Here is a 16049-nt window from a genome sequence, read left to right as displayed (position 1 = left end):
TCCCCAGCACTTCTTCCTGGCTTCGATAAGACTTTTGCACATTGTAAGAAAGAAGAAAACATTACCAGTAAGTTCTGCAAATAGTTAGAGAACTCTACAATTATATAAAACTTATGGGTCATACACTTTACACTTGAGAGTAGACCAGTTCAGTAGCTTGCTTTCTGGGTTCATGTTCAGCATAAGTTTAATATACAGAAATGAAGCTGTTTCCATGCATTTCCGGTAGAGTTAGCGGCTTCTACGCTTCAGTTATCTAGTGGTTTATCCAAGAGCATTCTGGTTTCAGCTGTTTACATTCTTGCCAATATTTGACTGATCAGCTCCAGAATCTCCTCACTTCAGATTAAAAGTTTGAAATTTGGCAAGGAATACTGTCAGGTGGCCAAAGCTGTGTCCTTTTCCATCATTGTGAAAATCATTCCCATTGAGTTGCAAGCCTATGAACAGTCCTGTTTGTGTGTGATCAGAAGCAAGAGCCTGGCAGCTAACCTATCTACTGATTTTATCTGCTCAGAGCCTGCTTCAGTCTACGGCTTTAAGGCCTTAGAAGATTTTTTTCCTGATTTTTTTTTTTTTTTTTTTTCCTCCCTGGATATTTTAACATCAGATATTGGAACTGTGGGCAAGAAGTTACTTCGTCTTGGTGGGTTTTAGTCTTTGAGTGCTTTCAGTAGGTGTAAGCATTAGGGAACTGCAGAAGGCATGGCTTGAGGGTCAAGCAGAGGTGGGCAGTGAACAGGATGGAATAGAGTGCCTGGCCAGTCTTTGCTGAGTGGTGGAGAGAGACACAGCATGAACAGAGGTGGTGTCTTCTGGCAGAGTACAACGATGTGATAGACTGGCAGGAGAAGGGGAGAGAGATGTGAATGGGGAAGCAGATAGAAAAGGCCGCAGCCATGAATTCTAGATGTCTCTACTTGCTGGCAAACCAAAAGGAAGTCTGAACGCCCCAAATAAGTGTCTCTCAGGGAGTTGTCTCTGCAGAAGAAAATAACCCATTACTGCTACCATATAGTCCAAGTGACTTGAATCTGTGTTGTAGATTTCCACTTAGGTTCTAAATGCCAAAGATTGAGCTCAAGTTGTGCTTATAGAGGGAAGAACAGTCCCCATTCAGTGCCTTGTGAGCTATAGTGTAGCTTATGTGTGGCCTGTTTGTCCAGGAACTTCTCTGTCACCTTCTGAACTCTGGGTAGACAAGAGGGAGGGCTGGCTTGTGGTCTGTGAGAGCTGTCACACAAACTGGCAGCTTCAAGGATCTAAAAGGAAAACTTCATGGTTACAGCAGTGAACACCCCTGTGGGACTGGATTTTATCTCTTCAGACTGTTTGCTGGTGGTTTGTGCTTTGTTTTGTGGTATTTTGTTTGGAGCAGCTGAGATCAGATTTATACTGTTACAGGGAAGCCAGTGGGTCCTTTGCTTATTCCCCAAGAATTCAGGTCCCAGGCATCTCAAAATGGACGTCCCACATTAGTGGACACCTTTCCTCTCAGTTTCTGTCCTTAATGTTTTTGTGTTGCTTCCTTATTTGTCTGATGTGGAAACTACTTCTTCCCTTCATAGTGGTGTTGTAGAGGCAGACCTCATGACTATAAACCCCCCCCTTGATATTTTGATGACATCCGTATAAAAGTGACATGAAAATTATTTATACCAAGCAGGAAATGATATGGCACGGTAGACAAGAAGGGTAGCTACATACCCAACAGCAAGACTTAACAGAAATATTGCATAGTTGTCTCTTAGCTGCTCGAGTAAAAAGTTTTGATCTGTTATTTCCGACAGTCATCTGAAATTGAGTATATAACCAGACAAAATTTGTTTGTTTTTTTTTTCCCTTTTGGTTTTGCTCAGGTGTTAAATAGCCAACATGTTCCACGGACATTTGTATATATTACTGTTTGCTCAGGCTCACTGGAAGGAAAATTAGGTATGATCTCCATAGAACACTGTTAAAACTGCATCTAAAACAAGACAGTGGAAACTTGTTTTGTCCAGGAGTGAATTGTAAAGGTTTTTCTGTTTAGCTATGATTGTATTGTTAGGAAAATTTGGAGGTGCAAAATTTCCTACTTGGGTTCAGTTCTGCAATCAACACGAATTAGAAATGGACAATGGCCTATTGTCTCTCGTATTGAATTTCCCCTTTCCCACTGATAGCTGAGGGTCTCATTTTGAAGGGAGGTGTTGGGTAAAATCCTGATTCCACTCAGGTCAATGGTAAAAACCCAATCCAAACAAAGACGATTGAAGTCGGAGAGACTAGGGTCCCCCTGAAAATCCAGTGTCTTCCTTTCATCAACCAGCTGGTTTTCTCATTGAAGATGGCAGAAGGGCTATAATCTGTGAAATCACATTTTTAAATATTCCTTTGCCTTGGAAAGTGCAGATAAAAATGCAGCTTTATACTCCACCCTCCGTAATAGTATTAGACAAAAAACAGGCAGAAACATGATATAACTAATCAGAATCTTTTTGCTGTCTCCATACATATTTTTCCCAGGGTGCTAGGATGGTAAATACTTTAGCAGAGGGAATTAACTCGACTTCTCTTCCTTTATGTTCTGTTATCAACGGGACTAGCCCACACCCTCACTTTGCCTCATTTTTGGCTCTGTTTCTAAACCCTAAAATTCCTGTTCCTGCATTGAAACACAATTAAATTGAAGCTTAATGTGGTGCCTGTTTTATGTAATCTTGCTTTCTGGCTTTTTTTATTCTTCCAAGTCTGAATCTCATGAATCAATGTGTATTCACGTTTCATCTGAAATTTTCTAACTCTCCTCAGTATGCCCTAAAGCTTCCCTTTTTTGGTTTATGAAATAATAATAAAAAGCTTAACTCTTCAGATTAAGTTGTAACTGCTTTATACATTAGACAGACAATTTCAGTTTAACAAAGTAAAAATGGTGTGAGAGAGAAATTGCAGCTTGATTGTTTTTTAAAATATTCAGATTAGAATGTCATCTTTTATGAGTTTTTTTTATAACCACTTAGATTGATACAACTCTCAAAAGCTGCTCTGTTTTTCATCACACATTCTCATCTGTAAAACCTTCATTTTTATTAATCTTTGTACAATCTGTACAACTTTGAGATTAATCATTTTAAAAGAGCTACTCTCCGAGTGTTAAGGATTTGCTGGGCTAATGGTAAATGCAAGTGTTTCTAAATACTCTACAACACACAGTGCTTGCTTGGTGTTTTATGTTGCATAAGTATCAGTCTTTGTTTCCCAGTTATCTAGAGTTACATTTTATGGCTATGTTTCCAGGTTTGTTTCTGGCTGCCTAGAACCAGAGAACAAAATATTCTGGGTCCTTTTTTCACCAGCTAACTCGAATTCTAAATATTTATAGTCCAGTTCTGTCTTTGTGCAGCTCCCATTGAAGTTAAAGAGAGCTGTATATTCACAAGTAAAGGCAGAACTAGACAGTGGCGCCAAATCCTTCAGTCATTGCTCGAACAAAAATTTCTGTTGGATCCTGGCAGGCCAGTTTGGCTGCATCTGGCCTTGCTTAGTTTTGACTCGGTTTAGGACTTGTGGAGGGATCGGTCTAATGTCTCTCCTAACTGTAACTCTGGGCCTTACTGGGGATTTTTTTTTTTTCCTTCTTTGATTAGTTCAGCTGTTTGCTCCCTGATTATCCCCCCCGGCCTTAGCTGAATTTCTCCTGGGGGCTGCTCAGCCGTTGGAGCAGGGGAAGACACAGCTTTGGCCATGCTCTCGGCCGTGCTCTGAGTGCATTTGCAGCAGGTCACCGAGCGGCTCTGTTGGGCAGTTCTCCAGGCTGCTGTGGTGTTGCCTGAGCAGCCCGTCCTGCTGGGGATGAAAGCTGAAAAGTCTAGTGGAAAGGTGTCCCTGCCTGTGGCACAGGGATTGGAGCTAGATGATCTTTAAGGTCCCTTCCAACCTAAACCGTTCTATAATTCTATGAGAGAACATGGGGGTCCTGGACCCAGAAGCCTGTCTCTCCCAAAGTATCAGTGTTTACCTACCCTGGATTATCACTGTTCATCTGAACAGCGCAGTATAATCTCTAATGTGCTTCTTTTTAGTTTATAATGCATATATTGTTAGTGGGTCTGGAGTGTACAGTGTACACATTGCAGTGCTTTGGTGGAGACCTAGGCTGTTATCTAGTCCTGAGAGTATATCAGGATATTTTTTCATTATTATACTTATGGATTTGGTGGCCTGAGTGTATAAGGCATTGTCTTTTTGCCTACCTAAACATAGAGTGCCTGACCAGAAAAGATGAAAGTTAAGGAATCTCCTGCCCTCTTAAGATTTCCATTTAGTTAATGTGCTGCAGGTATAAATTCATCAATTACTTGTATTGCTCATGTATGTGGGATTGCATCTGATGATTGTCTCTTGTATGCAATAAAGCAGATGTTTGAGTTTCAGTAGTGTATTTAGGAGATTTATATTGGTTCTTCTATCAGTGCTTTTATTTTAGTGTACAAATTGCAGCAATATGAAACAAGCCAACTGTGCAAACTGTGGTATACTTTTTGTGGCATACACCATGGATGCATCGAGTAAAGATGCTGGAAGAAAAAAAATTGTATTTCACAGTGAGTTTACTATCGATGCAGAGTGAAGGTTGAAGTTCAAGAGAGCGGTGATGTAGGGTTGATTTGTGAGAATTTCTCCTTCAGTGTTCCAGTTTCTCCACTGACTGGAAAGAAGATTCACCTGATAATTTCTGTCTTCCTGAAGATCAGATTATTCCATAGCGCTTCATAGTGAATAAATAGCATTTTAACCACGAAATCTCACATGATCCATTTTGCTGTCATCATCCATATGACCATGCTGAGTACCAGCCAATGTTGATGGAAATGTGCCCAATGTAAAATGGGAACTAGGGTTCCTGCTTATTAAAGCATCTCTCCTAGGGAACAGGTTAAGTAGATGGCTATTCATTACTTACTTAGTATATTATGGGTCAAGAGGCTCTGAAACCAGGTTTTAATCTTCAAGGCTTTGCAGTTGTATGTACAGTTTTAATGAAGTATGACTAGAAATAATGGGAGGAAATATGAAAAAGGCTGAATGTTGAGGAAGGTTTCCCAACTGTGCAATAAAAATCGAGATGGAGATCATCTGGAGGATACCTCCCATTCGTAGAGCCATTCTTAAGGGCACAGACAGAATCTTTGTTCCGCTTCTTATTCCTGGGAGGAATTATTTCAGAACTGACTGGTCTTTACAAAAACGATAATCACTGAAAGATAAAAACCATGTGAATTTGGAAGGAAAGTTAGGCTGTGTTTTATGGTATAAGCTTTTACTGCCTATTCCTCTTCCTCCTTCTAAAGCTTCTGTCCTGGGAATTCTTCTTATCTAACTTTGTCTCTTGTTTATTGTAACGTGTAAGGTTGCTACCACAGGCATGAATGAGAGGTTACGCAGTTACTCAGGGTGACTGATGCTGAAGTTTGTATTTACCCTTGATTTGCTGCTACATTACAGATCAGCAATAGCTTCCACTGCAGAACTTCCTCCTTATAAATTGTAGCTCTCATTTCATTTCTGTTTTAAAATGTGCTGTTTAATTTGTGATCAATGTGGGTATCACCATGGGTTGGGTGCTTTTCAACATTTTTTTTTTAAACATCTATGTACTTACTGCCTTTCAATAGAGAGGAAAATTTGATGCTGGTGGGGAACCTGAATTGAGCACATGGTAATAACAAATGGTAATTTGTTACTTGTATTAGGGAACCAAGGGCCACATCTGGGCCTTGAGCACAGAGGAGACCCTATTCAGTTGGACATGGAACACATCTAGAGAAGAGTTTAATCCATTTAAATCAGATAATGGCATCTTCCTTTCTCTATTATTACAGATATTATTACAGATCAGAGGTGCTTTCTTTCCACCACCCTATAACTTATTTCATGATGAACACCTGTTTGACAGTTAAAATTGAAATAAACAGAGCATACCTTCCTAAATGGTGTAACCTTTGATTTGAATAGCCAGGTGGAGCCAGGATTTCCATCTAGTATTTTAAGCAGCAAAGGACTTGATCTAAAGGAGCACATCTGCCAGGTGGCAGCCTGCAAGCTGCTATGGGGACAAATAATGAGGAATGCGACCCACACTCTGCAGTAAGAGCTGTTCACTGCTCCCCTCCTGTTTAGCGAGGTTCACAAACCGTTTAGACGTCTCCTGCATTCCAGTTCCACTGGCTGTTCTGCAAATCACTTAAGAGGTTTAAAACTTCCTTGTAATTCTACTCCGCACATGAACTTTGAGTGAAGAGAAAGGAGAGACCAGTGAAATGAGAGTCTGGGCCTCAGGGACCCCTTCAAATTGCTATTGCAAGCGTTTGGCAAAGACTGGGATAACATCCTATGTATCCATCTTTGTCCCTAGCTGTGTGCCCCTGGGCTTCGTTCTGGGCTTTCTAATTTCTAGTGCAGTGTAAAACACGAACACTTACCATTGCCAATGTATATCAATACATGTGGCAATGTACACACTAACATTAACAAAAATCATAAATCATAACATCATAAAATAAAAAAATCATTAAAACATACTTTACCCCCGCCCCCCCGCCAAGATTTATTTACATAATTTTGACATTAAGAAGGTTGCAAACAGGAAGCACAGTAATGTTCCTAACATTCTGGACAGGAGAACATAGGATTTTGAAGAATATAATTAGATAAATGTGTGGTTGTGATACTCCCAAAACACAACAATGGTTACAAATTTTTAAAGTTATTGTGATGATGCTGCATGAGGAATCTTGAAAATTTATACCTAGTAGGGATAGGCAGGTTTGGGGTTTTTTAATTTTATTTTTATAAAGGGTCAATTTGTAGTGCATCCTGCAAGTTGATGTGTGGAATAAATAGTTTGGACACTGATTTGTAATCTCTGTTTATGAGTACATGACTGCTATTCTTATAAATGTCATCACTTTCTTGCTAGTATCTGGTAATATCTGAGTCATGAGGTGCTGACAAAAATCCACTGCACTTAATGTGAAACTTGAGGCATTTTGCTCATTCCAAAAGATATTAGCAATAGCCAGCTCCACATTTAACTGATAAATAACGTGTACATGTGCACATGACACAGTTATGCTGCTATGTGGATTTTTTCCCCTTACCTAAAATCTTTGTGGAAATACATCAGAGTTCAAATCATGATGATTTTTTTTCTTCTGGATTGTCTTAATGGATACTAATTGATGTATGTATGGAGTCAATGCATTGTGCCAGCGGGAGCAGATCCATATGAAGGCAGAGCAGGCTTCCTTTGGTGAATTTCATTTGAGCTAGGATATCCTGGCTATAAAAGCGCACCCTGCATACGTTATCACTGACTTAAGAAATGAAACCTCTCACATGGAGCTGAGTACTGAAAAATATTTCATTTCTCCATTATTTCCCTCTTTATTTACAGCCATACAGCAGGATATGAAAATGAGAACCACAGTGCTCCCATGTTATACAGCTGTGGGGCCCAATACAGAATACACACCCATGGAGTTTTTAGAGGCATACAAGTGAGTATAGTAGGGCATTCTTCATAGGGAAGTAAAACTGCTGCCTGTTTATAATGTTAATTTACTACTTCACTGGTATTTATAAATCCATCCTTCATTTGTGGTTTCCCTGTGTTATCAAGAAATGCTTTACATAAGTGTCCTGACTTCACCAAAGCCATTGAAGTATAATGTAAGATTTCTTTCTGACACAGTCACTTAAAATTGTTTATTTCTTCTTCTAAAATATATCTGCAAGGCAATATTCCTTACCAGCTTCTCAGGATGGTCCAAAATAGATGATCCAGTTTCCAACTTCTAGCTCCAATCACTGTGGTCGTGTGAAGCTTCTGTGGTTGCAATGGACGTCTGATAACTATATACAAGAAAGTGTTAGATGACATTTTGGTTTTATGGATTTCTGAAACTTTACTAATTCAAACTTATTTCCTTAAAATATAATAAGTGATTGTTTCCTAATGACTAAGTAATTAGTGAATATTTGGAAGGAACTTACCATTCATGGGAGTTAATTTCCTCCCTTTCTGAAAGAGTCATATCATCAATAAATACCACTGTAAAAGATATACCTTCTTAAAACTGATGGCAAAGTCATTACATATTTGTCTCTTCTGTGCTGTCAACATACACTGGTTTTAGATAGCACCTTTTCTCTTTTTCCTTTTCTGTATAGTTTAACAAGTCATTATTCAGTGGCAAGCTCTCAGAAATAGGCTTGTGAGCCAGCTTTTCTTGAGTGAATAAAAGCAAGCAGTTGACATTGTTTAAGGAAGTTAATTATCCCAGAAGGAGATCATCATCTTTGATGGAACATCATGACAGTGGCCAAAATGCATTAAGGCTGAACTATTCACCAGCTCCACCTAGACAGTCTTTCTTATTTTGTTTTTTACCAATTTGCATTAACCCAATACATTAATTTCCCTGTCCTTTAACTTCATGTGAGTGTTTAAAATAAAGAGGAGGATGCTACTCTGGCTCGTGCTCTTATCTCTTACACTGGTAAAAGCCTAAAACTATTTCATGTGCCAATGAGTGTTCTTCCAGGATTGTGTCCAGGATTGTGTGATTAGACATGAGAACAGAATGTGGCCCATTTAATCTTGCATATAAATATAGGTGAGAGAATTTAATAAGTAGAGTTCACTGTATTTCTCCTTCAAATAATTTTAATACTCTGCAAAGAACAGATTGAAATATACTAAGGTTCTACTTAGTTAATGTAGAATATAATAAAATTGCCTGTTTGCAGTTTAATATATTTAACTATCTGTTTGTCCTGAGAAGTGCCTCTGGTTGTTTGTCTTTGAATGTGTTAAGTAAAAGCTTGAGATCATACACATTGCATTAGCAAGTCTCTGTCATTGTAGGACGTCCGACGGGTGCCAGGAGTAGCTCCAACTATTGTCCGATCAGCAAGTGAGACAAATGAAAAACGTCCCTTCATGTGCGCGTACCCTGGCTGTAACAAGCGATACTTTAAGTTGTCCCATTTACAGATGCACAGCAGAAAGCACACCGGTAAGTGTCAGCATGGGTTGGTATAAATCACGTTACAGCACTGGACAGCAAAGCGGGTAGGGTCATTTTAAAATAGCATAAGGTGCAAGAAATGATCTGCCAGGTCAGGGGCAGCGAGAATCTGTCAGATGAGTATGTATGTGCTCTGTCATCTGGGCAATCCCCCTTTTGGATGCAGAAGACTCTCTGAATCTAGTGAAGAAAACAACAGAGCAGCGCTGACAGCAAGTAGATCACCTCCCTCCCTCACTGTTAGAGGGCATCGTTCAGGGCTCTGAATCGCATTCCCCCCCTCCCTTCCTTGTTTGGGAGCATCAAAGTTTGCTCCAAATCTTAACTGTTGTTAACTATTAAGAAGTTTCCTCTGCAAGAGGAACCTGGACATTTAGAATCCTCTTGTCCTCCTGTGTAAGCCTTTTCTAGTTGGGGATGGAGTCAGGGATTGGCAAATGAACATCCTTGCTATGAGATTTTTCCATGAAGAATTGAGCCTGAAGCCAGTCATTTGTAGCCCGAGATCTGGATTCTCTCTTGAGTTCAGGCAATGTAAGTTACATCTCAAAATGTGGAGATCAAATGCCCTGCTGCACCTTGCCAAAGAGTAAACAGAATTGTTTCCCCTATGGGGAGATTTATACTGTTGGAAATGTATAATTGTGATATACCTTTAGATATGCTCCTTATGCATTTTTTTGGTTGCCTATTGTATATTTATTTAGACAGTTCTTTCTGTGCTAATCTAGAAATCTGTGGATAAAATCTGTAAATTTGGATGCTTAGCTAACCATTAATATGACGCAAGATCAAAGGGATGAAACAGACAACAAGAAGGCAGTCCATACAGCTCTGACCTGGCAGATTCCCTAACATTTCATAAAAAATAGTTACAAACTTTTCCTTTTGGAGACCATGTAGTGACGTTAGTTAATTGCATAAAATACTTATAGACGAGAAATGAACATTACAAAGCATTTTTAATTTCTGAATGGGCAAGTCACAAAACATTCAGATAGACATCTTCAGTGTTGCTCATATTACACATTCAAGATAATATAGATTGTAAGTGGAATTTAGTCTTTAGAGCTGAAGGTCTACAGAAATGCTGTTCTATTTTCTGCTAATAAATTAGAAACAGGAGAAAATTTAGAGATCTTTTGGGGTCCATTAACTGCGGTATTTTTCTTGAGTATGCCTAAACAGTTCTGAATTTTTCTTATAATAACTACTTCTTTCATTCCTAAAGTGATTTACTCTGTATTTTAACAATCATAATTTGTTTGTTCTGGTCCTGTATTTTATTCATTTAGTTGCTTGGCTTTTGCAATATTATTTCTGGATGCATCACAAGGACTTCAGCTTACATTGTTTTTTTCTTAACTGGAGAAGATTTCCAGCATTATATCACATATAATCTAGGCATGTAAAGCCACAAAAGCCCCGGAAGACATAGGGGATAGAACTATGACTGTCTAGAATCTCTAGAGAGACTTCTCCCATTGTCTTTGAGGTCATGCATGCCCCTTCCTTCTCCTTTGGTTTATATGATAGTGGAACGGGGTAGAAGAAAAATGGTTTCCCCCCCCCCCACCCCCAAACACCTCTTCTGTACAGGTAGGCACAGATTTTTTGCCACTATATTTTGATATGTTGACAGCAAAACTTATTTATTTCACAGAATAACAGAATGTTAAGGATTGGAAGGGACCTCAAAAGATCATCTAGTCCAATCCCCCTGCCGGAGCAGGATTACCTAGATCATGTCACACAGGAACGCATCCAGGCGGGTTTTAAATGTCTCCAGAGAAGGAGACTCCACAACCTCTCTGGGCAGCCTGTTCCAGTGTTCAGTTACCCTCACTGTAAAGAAGTTTTTCCTCATATTTATGTGGAACCTCCTGTGTTCCAGCTTGCACCCGTTGCCCCTTGTCCTGTCAATGGATGTCACTGAGAAGAGCCTGGCTCCATCCTCATGACACTTGCCCTTTACATATTTATAAACATTAATGAGGTCACCCCTCAGTCTCCTCTTCTCTAAGCTAAAGAGACCCAGCTCCCTCAGCCTCTCCTCATAAGGGAGATGTTCCACTCCCTTAATCACCTTCGTGGCTCTGTGCTGGACTCTCTCTAGCAGTTCCCTGTCCTTCCTGAACTGAGGGGCTCAGAACTGGACACAATATTCCAGATGCAGCCTCACCAGGGCAGAGTAGAGGGGGAGTACAACCTCTCTTGACCTGCTAACCACACCCCTTCTAATACACCCCAGGATGCCATTGGCCTTCTTGGCCACAAGGGCACACTGCTGGCTCATGGTCATCCTGCTGTCCACTAGGACCCCCAGGTCCCTTTCCCCTATGCTGCTCTCCAACAGGTCTGTCCCCAACTTGTACTCGTACATGGGGTTGTTCTTGCCCAGATGCAGGACTCTACACTTGCCCTTGTTATATTTCATTAAATTTCTCCCCGCCCAACTCTCCAGCCTGTCTAGGTCTCTCTGAATGGCAGCACAGCCTTCTGGTGTGTCAGCCACTCCTCCCAGTTTGGTGTCATCAGTGAACTTGCTGACAGTGCACTCTATTCCCTCATCCAAGTCATTTCTCAAACTTTTGCAAGTTGCTTTCCATAAGAGGCCAACTTGATTCACAGAGCTTGTTTTTGCTGATAAAAGTGTTGCCATTGGTAAAACCATGTAAGCTTTTGAGGTTGGTTGCAGCTAAAGAGAGGAAGCAAAGTATAGTGCACTGCTGGTATGAGAATTTCTTGGGTGAGTTGCCTGGCTGATGCATTCAGCTTAGGATCAGAAGGGAGTTTCTCCCCTTTATCAGGATGATGGGTTTTTGTCCTCAGCCTGTTGTATGGGTACTAGCCATTTCCTATGATTATTGTTTGGAAATTTTACTTACCAAATTCCCAGCTGCTGTAGAGGCTTAGAATATGATGCCCTTCATTTCTTGTTTCCTGTCATCTGTTATTCCTAGTTTTTGGGAGTGCTTGGTGAGCTATACTGTATGGGAGCATCTGGCGTGGATAGTCTATGAACACTTCTGAGTTAATGTACTTTCTTGGCTGCTTGGTGTGGTGGAGAGTCTGGACTTGGTGGCCATAATGGTCTTTTTCAGTCCCATGCTCTTCAGGGGTCCTGGGCAGTTCAACTGACTTTTGTGATGCAAATACATTTCCAATCTCCTTTGTAACTTCATGTCTTTCTCTATCTAACCCTGATTTGTGTCTCCTGCTTGTGGAAAAGCTGATTGTGAAAAGCAAAATTTGGAAACCAGTTTTCTCCAAGGGCAGATCAATCATCTCTATGAAGAATGTGTATGTCTTGTTGATAACAGTTACAGTAGCTTCAGTTCACACTTCTCTGCACCTTCTTTCTTTTCTCCACCTGCTTGGTTTTGTATGTTAGGGGATATCTTAAGGGGACAGTATAACTAGAGTGAGGCTATTGGTTTATGTTGATAATGATGTGGCGCTCTCTTAGGCTTTCTGATCATCTTTCTGTTTGTAAACCAATGAACTCCAAAACCCTGTTCTAGAGTTCTCTAGTGGGTACAGAAATTGGACTTGGTGGAATTAGCATATTAGAAAGTAGTTCGCAAGCAGAACACCTAATATTCTTACTACACAAAGGGATGTGTCTCTTCTTCTGCTTCAAAGTTTTGATGGGGAGAAATCCTGATGAAACAGTCTAAAGTCAGGAGAGCTGTCAGATGTCAGCTCAAGTGGAGGATAATTTGGTTGTGTTTTGTATACCTCTCTACAGTCAACATAAAATTTTACTAGTCCTCCTGTAAGGTGGTTCTGGATTCACTGATGGGTTTGAAGCTCTTCCACCTTAGTGTAATGGTAGGTCAATTTTTAAAATTATGAACACATGATTTGAAAACAAGCTGTTAATTATATCTACTATTAAACCAGCAGATAGTATCTTTGCAGAATAATGTTGGCTCTTGATTATCTTTTTTCTTTCTATAATAGATACGTACAAAGGACTGGCTCATCAGATTTTCCATTCTTCACTGGTTGCAGTATTGCAAAATCAAGCAGGGCCCTGAAACACAAAGTTGGATTCTGTAATCAGTTTTTACCAATGTTTCAATGTAGCCTTAGCTGAAAATATGTTGACATTTTGTACCCTTCAAGACTGCTTATCCGTTGTTAACAATGCCTTTATTGAAACACGTACAGCCAAAAAAGCTTTTTTCTTATCTTGGTGTATGTTGCTGCAGAAGATAGGCCTCTGAAGGGAAATGCAAAAAATACATATAACTTTTCAACAGTACAGGAATTAATGTGAGTTGTCATCCTGTGGCAGATTTCAGAGACTTCTTTGCAGAAACAAATTGATGTCTAGACCTCCATAAATTTCATTTATGGTGGAAACCATCAGCATTCTTGCCAGAGACCCTTTGGGTTCAGTGCCACACGTTGGAAAAACTGGATTTATCCTAACAGAAAGCTGAGCATCTTTGCAGAGAAAATATCCTCTGCCTGTTCGCCAGGGATATTCTTCAGCCTAAATATGCTCAACTGCAGGTATGAGTTTGTACAATGAAGTATGAGAATCTGTAAATCAGGAGGGTTGTCCTGTATGTGGTAGGGGACTCAGCTCTTGGTGGTGAATTTTTGAGGCTCTAGGGGGTTTAAGTAATGCAGTCTATTAATGATTTTTATGCTAATCACCTAATAATGATTTCTTTGCTTTGGCAAAAGCAAATATCCTTTTACTGTGACATGTGCCACTGTGCTGCTAAATGCCTTACAGTCATTAGGGCAGTTCATCATTACAACACCTTCAAAAGACAGAGCTGTCCCCTCTATATACAGAGATGATAAATTGATAAATGGGTGTAATTGTGCCTGAGCTGGGAACAGCACAGGCTCTACTCTTAAGAGTTTGGTGTGGTAACTCCTAGGATAGTGCTCTTTCATTAGTGTTGCTTTGAAATACTGACCTTCATGCTTAAGCGGTGGAATACCATTCTGCAGAATACTGGGGAAGATGAAAGCTTACATGGGTTCAAGAAAAAAAAATGGACAAATTAACAGAAAGAAACTCCATTAATGAGTGTTAAATAGAAAGCCACCTTTGGCTTAGGAATTTGCCAGCTCATGAACTGCTGGATACTAGGAGAGTGTCTAGGGAAAGAAGTGCTGCATCCTTGCTGCCTTCTGCTCTCCTGCAGGCATCTTTGGTGAGCCATGGTGGGAGACTGCTGGACTGGATGGACCTTTGGCCTCACTCAGCATGGACTGCTTTTAGGCTTTCATTTCTAAGGCATAAAATAAGAATACTTATGTATTTAAAATACAAGATTGGTTTCAAAACAGTCATGAGAACTCACACCTGAACTCCGGTGAGAAGATGACAGGAACTGGTACTTACAAAGGCTCCCTACTAAATAAAGAAACATATGTTTTATCTAAGTTTGCTCAAGTAAATTATGTTGAATAGAAAAATGTTATGTTGGCAAGGTAAAGTTGTGATTATGTGGTTGTGCTCATTTGATTAAGTGGATATACAAGAAAAGGGGTTTAAATTGTTGAAGGGAGTATAGACAAGCCTTCAGATTCTCATGCAGACTTGCAGTCTCTTGTTTCAAAATCAGCTTCCTCTCCTCATGTTTTCTTGTTAGTGGCAGGAAGGCTTTTGCTCTTGCAGCACTCCTTCGTTAAATGCAATGGTGGTGAATATTTTGTGCAACTGCTACAGCAGTAGGAATTTCTGTTTTCCCATGCATCTAGGCAAATGAATTTTCTCCAGAGAAAATGTGCGTGCTTCCTCTAGTTTAAGTTAATTCTTTTTAAGCAAATAGGTTTATTTTATTAGAAGAATTTATTGCGATATGTTCAAGGCTGATTCACACTTGTTCTCTGATTGTTGAGCTTTAGTTTTTCTAAATATTTTCCTAAACATTAAAGAACTGCTATTCCCTCTGTCCTCTCTCATCTTGACTATTTCATTATGCACCAAGTTCAGCCTTTCTTTTGTGTGCCTTCTTTAAGTAATGAAATGTAAATAATCATGGAAACCTCCAAGTCACAGGTGGAAGGACTGGTGAAACTTCATCTTCATCTCCTGTTTTGTTTTGAAATTGTATATGGTCACAGAAGAAGGTGACAGCATTATGGGATATTTTTCGTACATTGAAAGACTTTACCCTTTTACTGGAGAAGCTCTAATAGGCCTGGGGAAACTAGACACTGCTCTAACCCCTCTTGGTATAGTGATTTAATGAGGTACTAAGAGACCTTTTCTGATCTGGGATGTTTCTGTCATCCTGTTCTGATGAAACTTATAGGAGTTAACAGGTATGTGACAGTTGGCTTTTGCAGGCATTTTGCTTGGCACTAGCTGACATGGAAGATGTAGAAGGAAAGGGAAATGAGGATTTCTGTCCAAATATTGTGCCTCTTTTTGTTTGCTTGCTTTTTGTTTTCTATGCAGTGTCAGCATATCTCTGTGTAAGCATCTTGTATTGATTCCTTTAATATATGCATTGGTTAAATTTGTCCTTAATTTAATCAATATTATATTTCAAAGTATTTAAAGGAATACTTTCATGTGCATGCCATCAGACCCGCTACACTGCTTTATTCAAATACCCCCTTAACCATCTTCTGCGTTTATATTGCAATTAGCAGACAATCATCCTGTCACTGCATTCTGCTCTGCTGACATCCCCCCTCTTAAATCTGCCAAAGGGCTGAATTCCTTGGAAGTAAGTGGTTTCTGAAAAGCAGGCACCCCCCAGGGAGTCCTTGCGGTCAAAGTGTAAGGAACTATTTCAAACACCTGTGGCAACTTTAATCCCTTATGCTAATAAATTAAGCACAGCAGACATGGAAATTGTCCACACCTAGGTTTCAAAATCAGTAAACTCCTTTGGGTGACTGTCACAGGAAGTTAGCTTGTTCTTGCAGATTTAGTTGCTTCTGCAAAATTTTGATCTTAGCCACACTGGTATGAATTTGGAACGCTCTCCT

At 39.8% G+C, this 16049-nt stretch overlaps 1 protein-coding gene across 7 annotated transcripts in view; it reads left to right on the top strand.

Annotated features, from left to right (window-relative positions):
* WT1 (WT1 transcription factor) overlaps positions 1-16049 on the top strand; it is a 37901-nt gene that overhangs the window by 13611 nt on the left and 8241 nt on the right. For all 7 annotated transcript variants that reach the window (XM_068399017.1, XM_068399016.1, XM_068399020.1 and 4 more), the window contains 2 exons: positions 7439-7541; positions 8912-9062. In XM_068399017.1, the coding sequence (XP_068255118.1) occupies positions 7439-7541; positions 8912-9062 (254 nt within the window). The remainder of the gene's footprint in view (positions 1-7438; positions 7542-8911; positions 9063-16049) is intronic.

This window comes from Nyctibius grandis, chromosome 4 (genome assembly GCF_013368605.1).
Source record: "Nyctibius grandis isolate bNycGra1 chromosome 4, bNycGra1.pri, whole genome shotgun sequence".
Classification (NCBI taxonomy): domain Eukaryota; kingdom Metazoa; phylum Chordata; class Aves; order Nyctibiiformes; family Nyctibiidae; genus Nyctibius; species Nyctibius grandis.
Note: the sequence above shows the minus strand (reverse complement) of the source record. Positions and strands in the feature narration are given on the sequence as shown.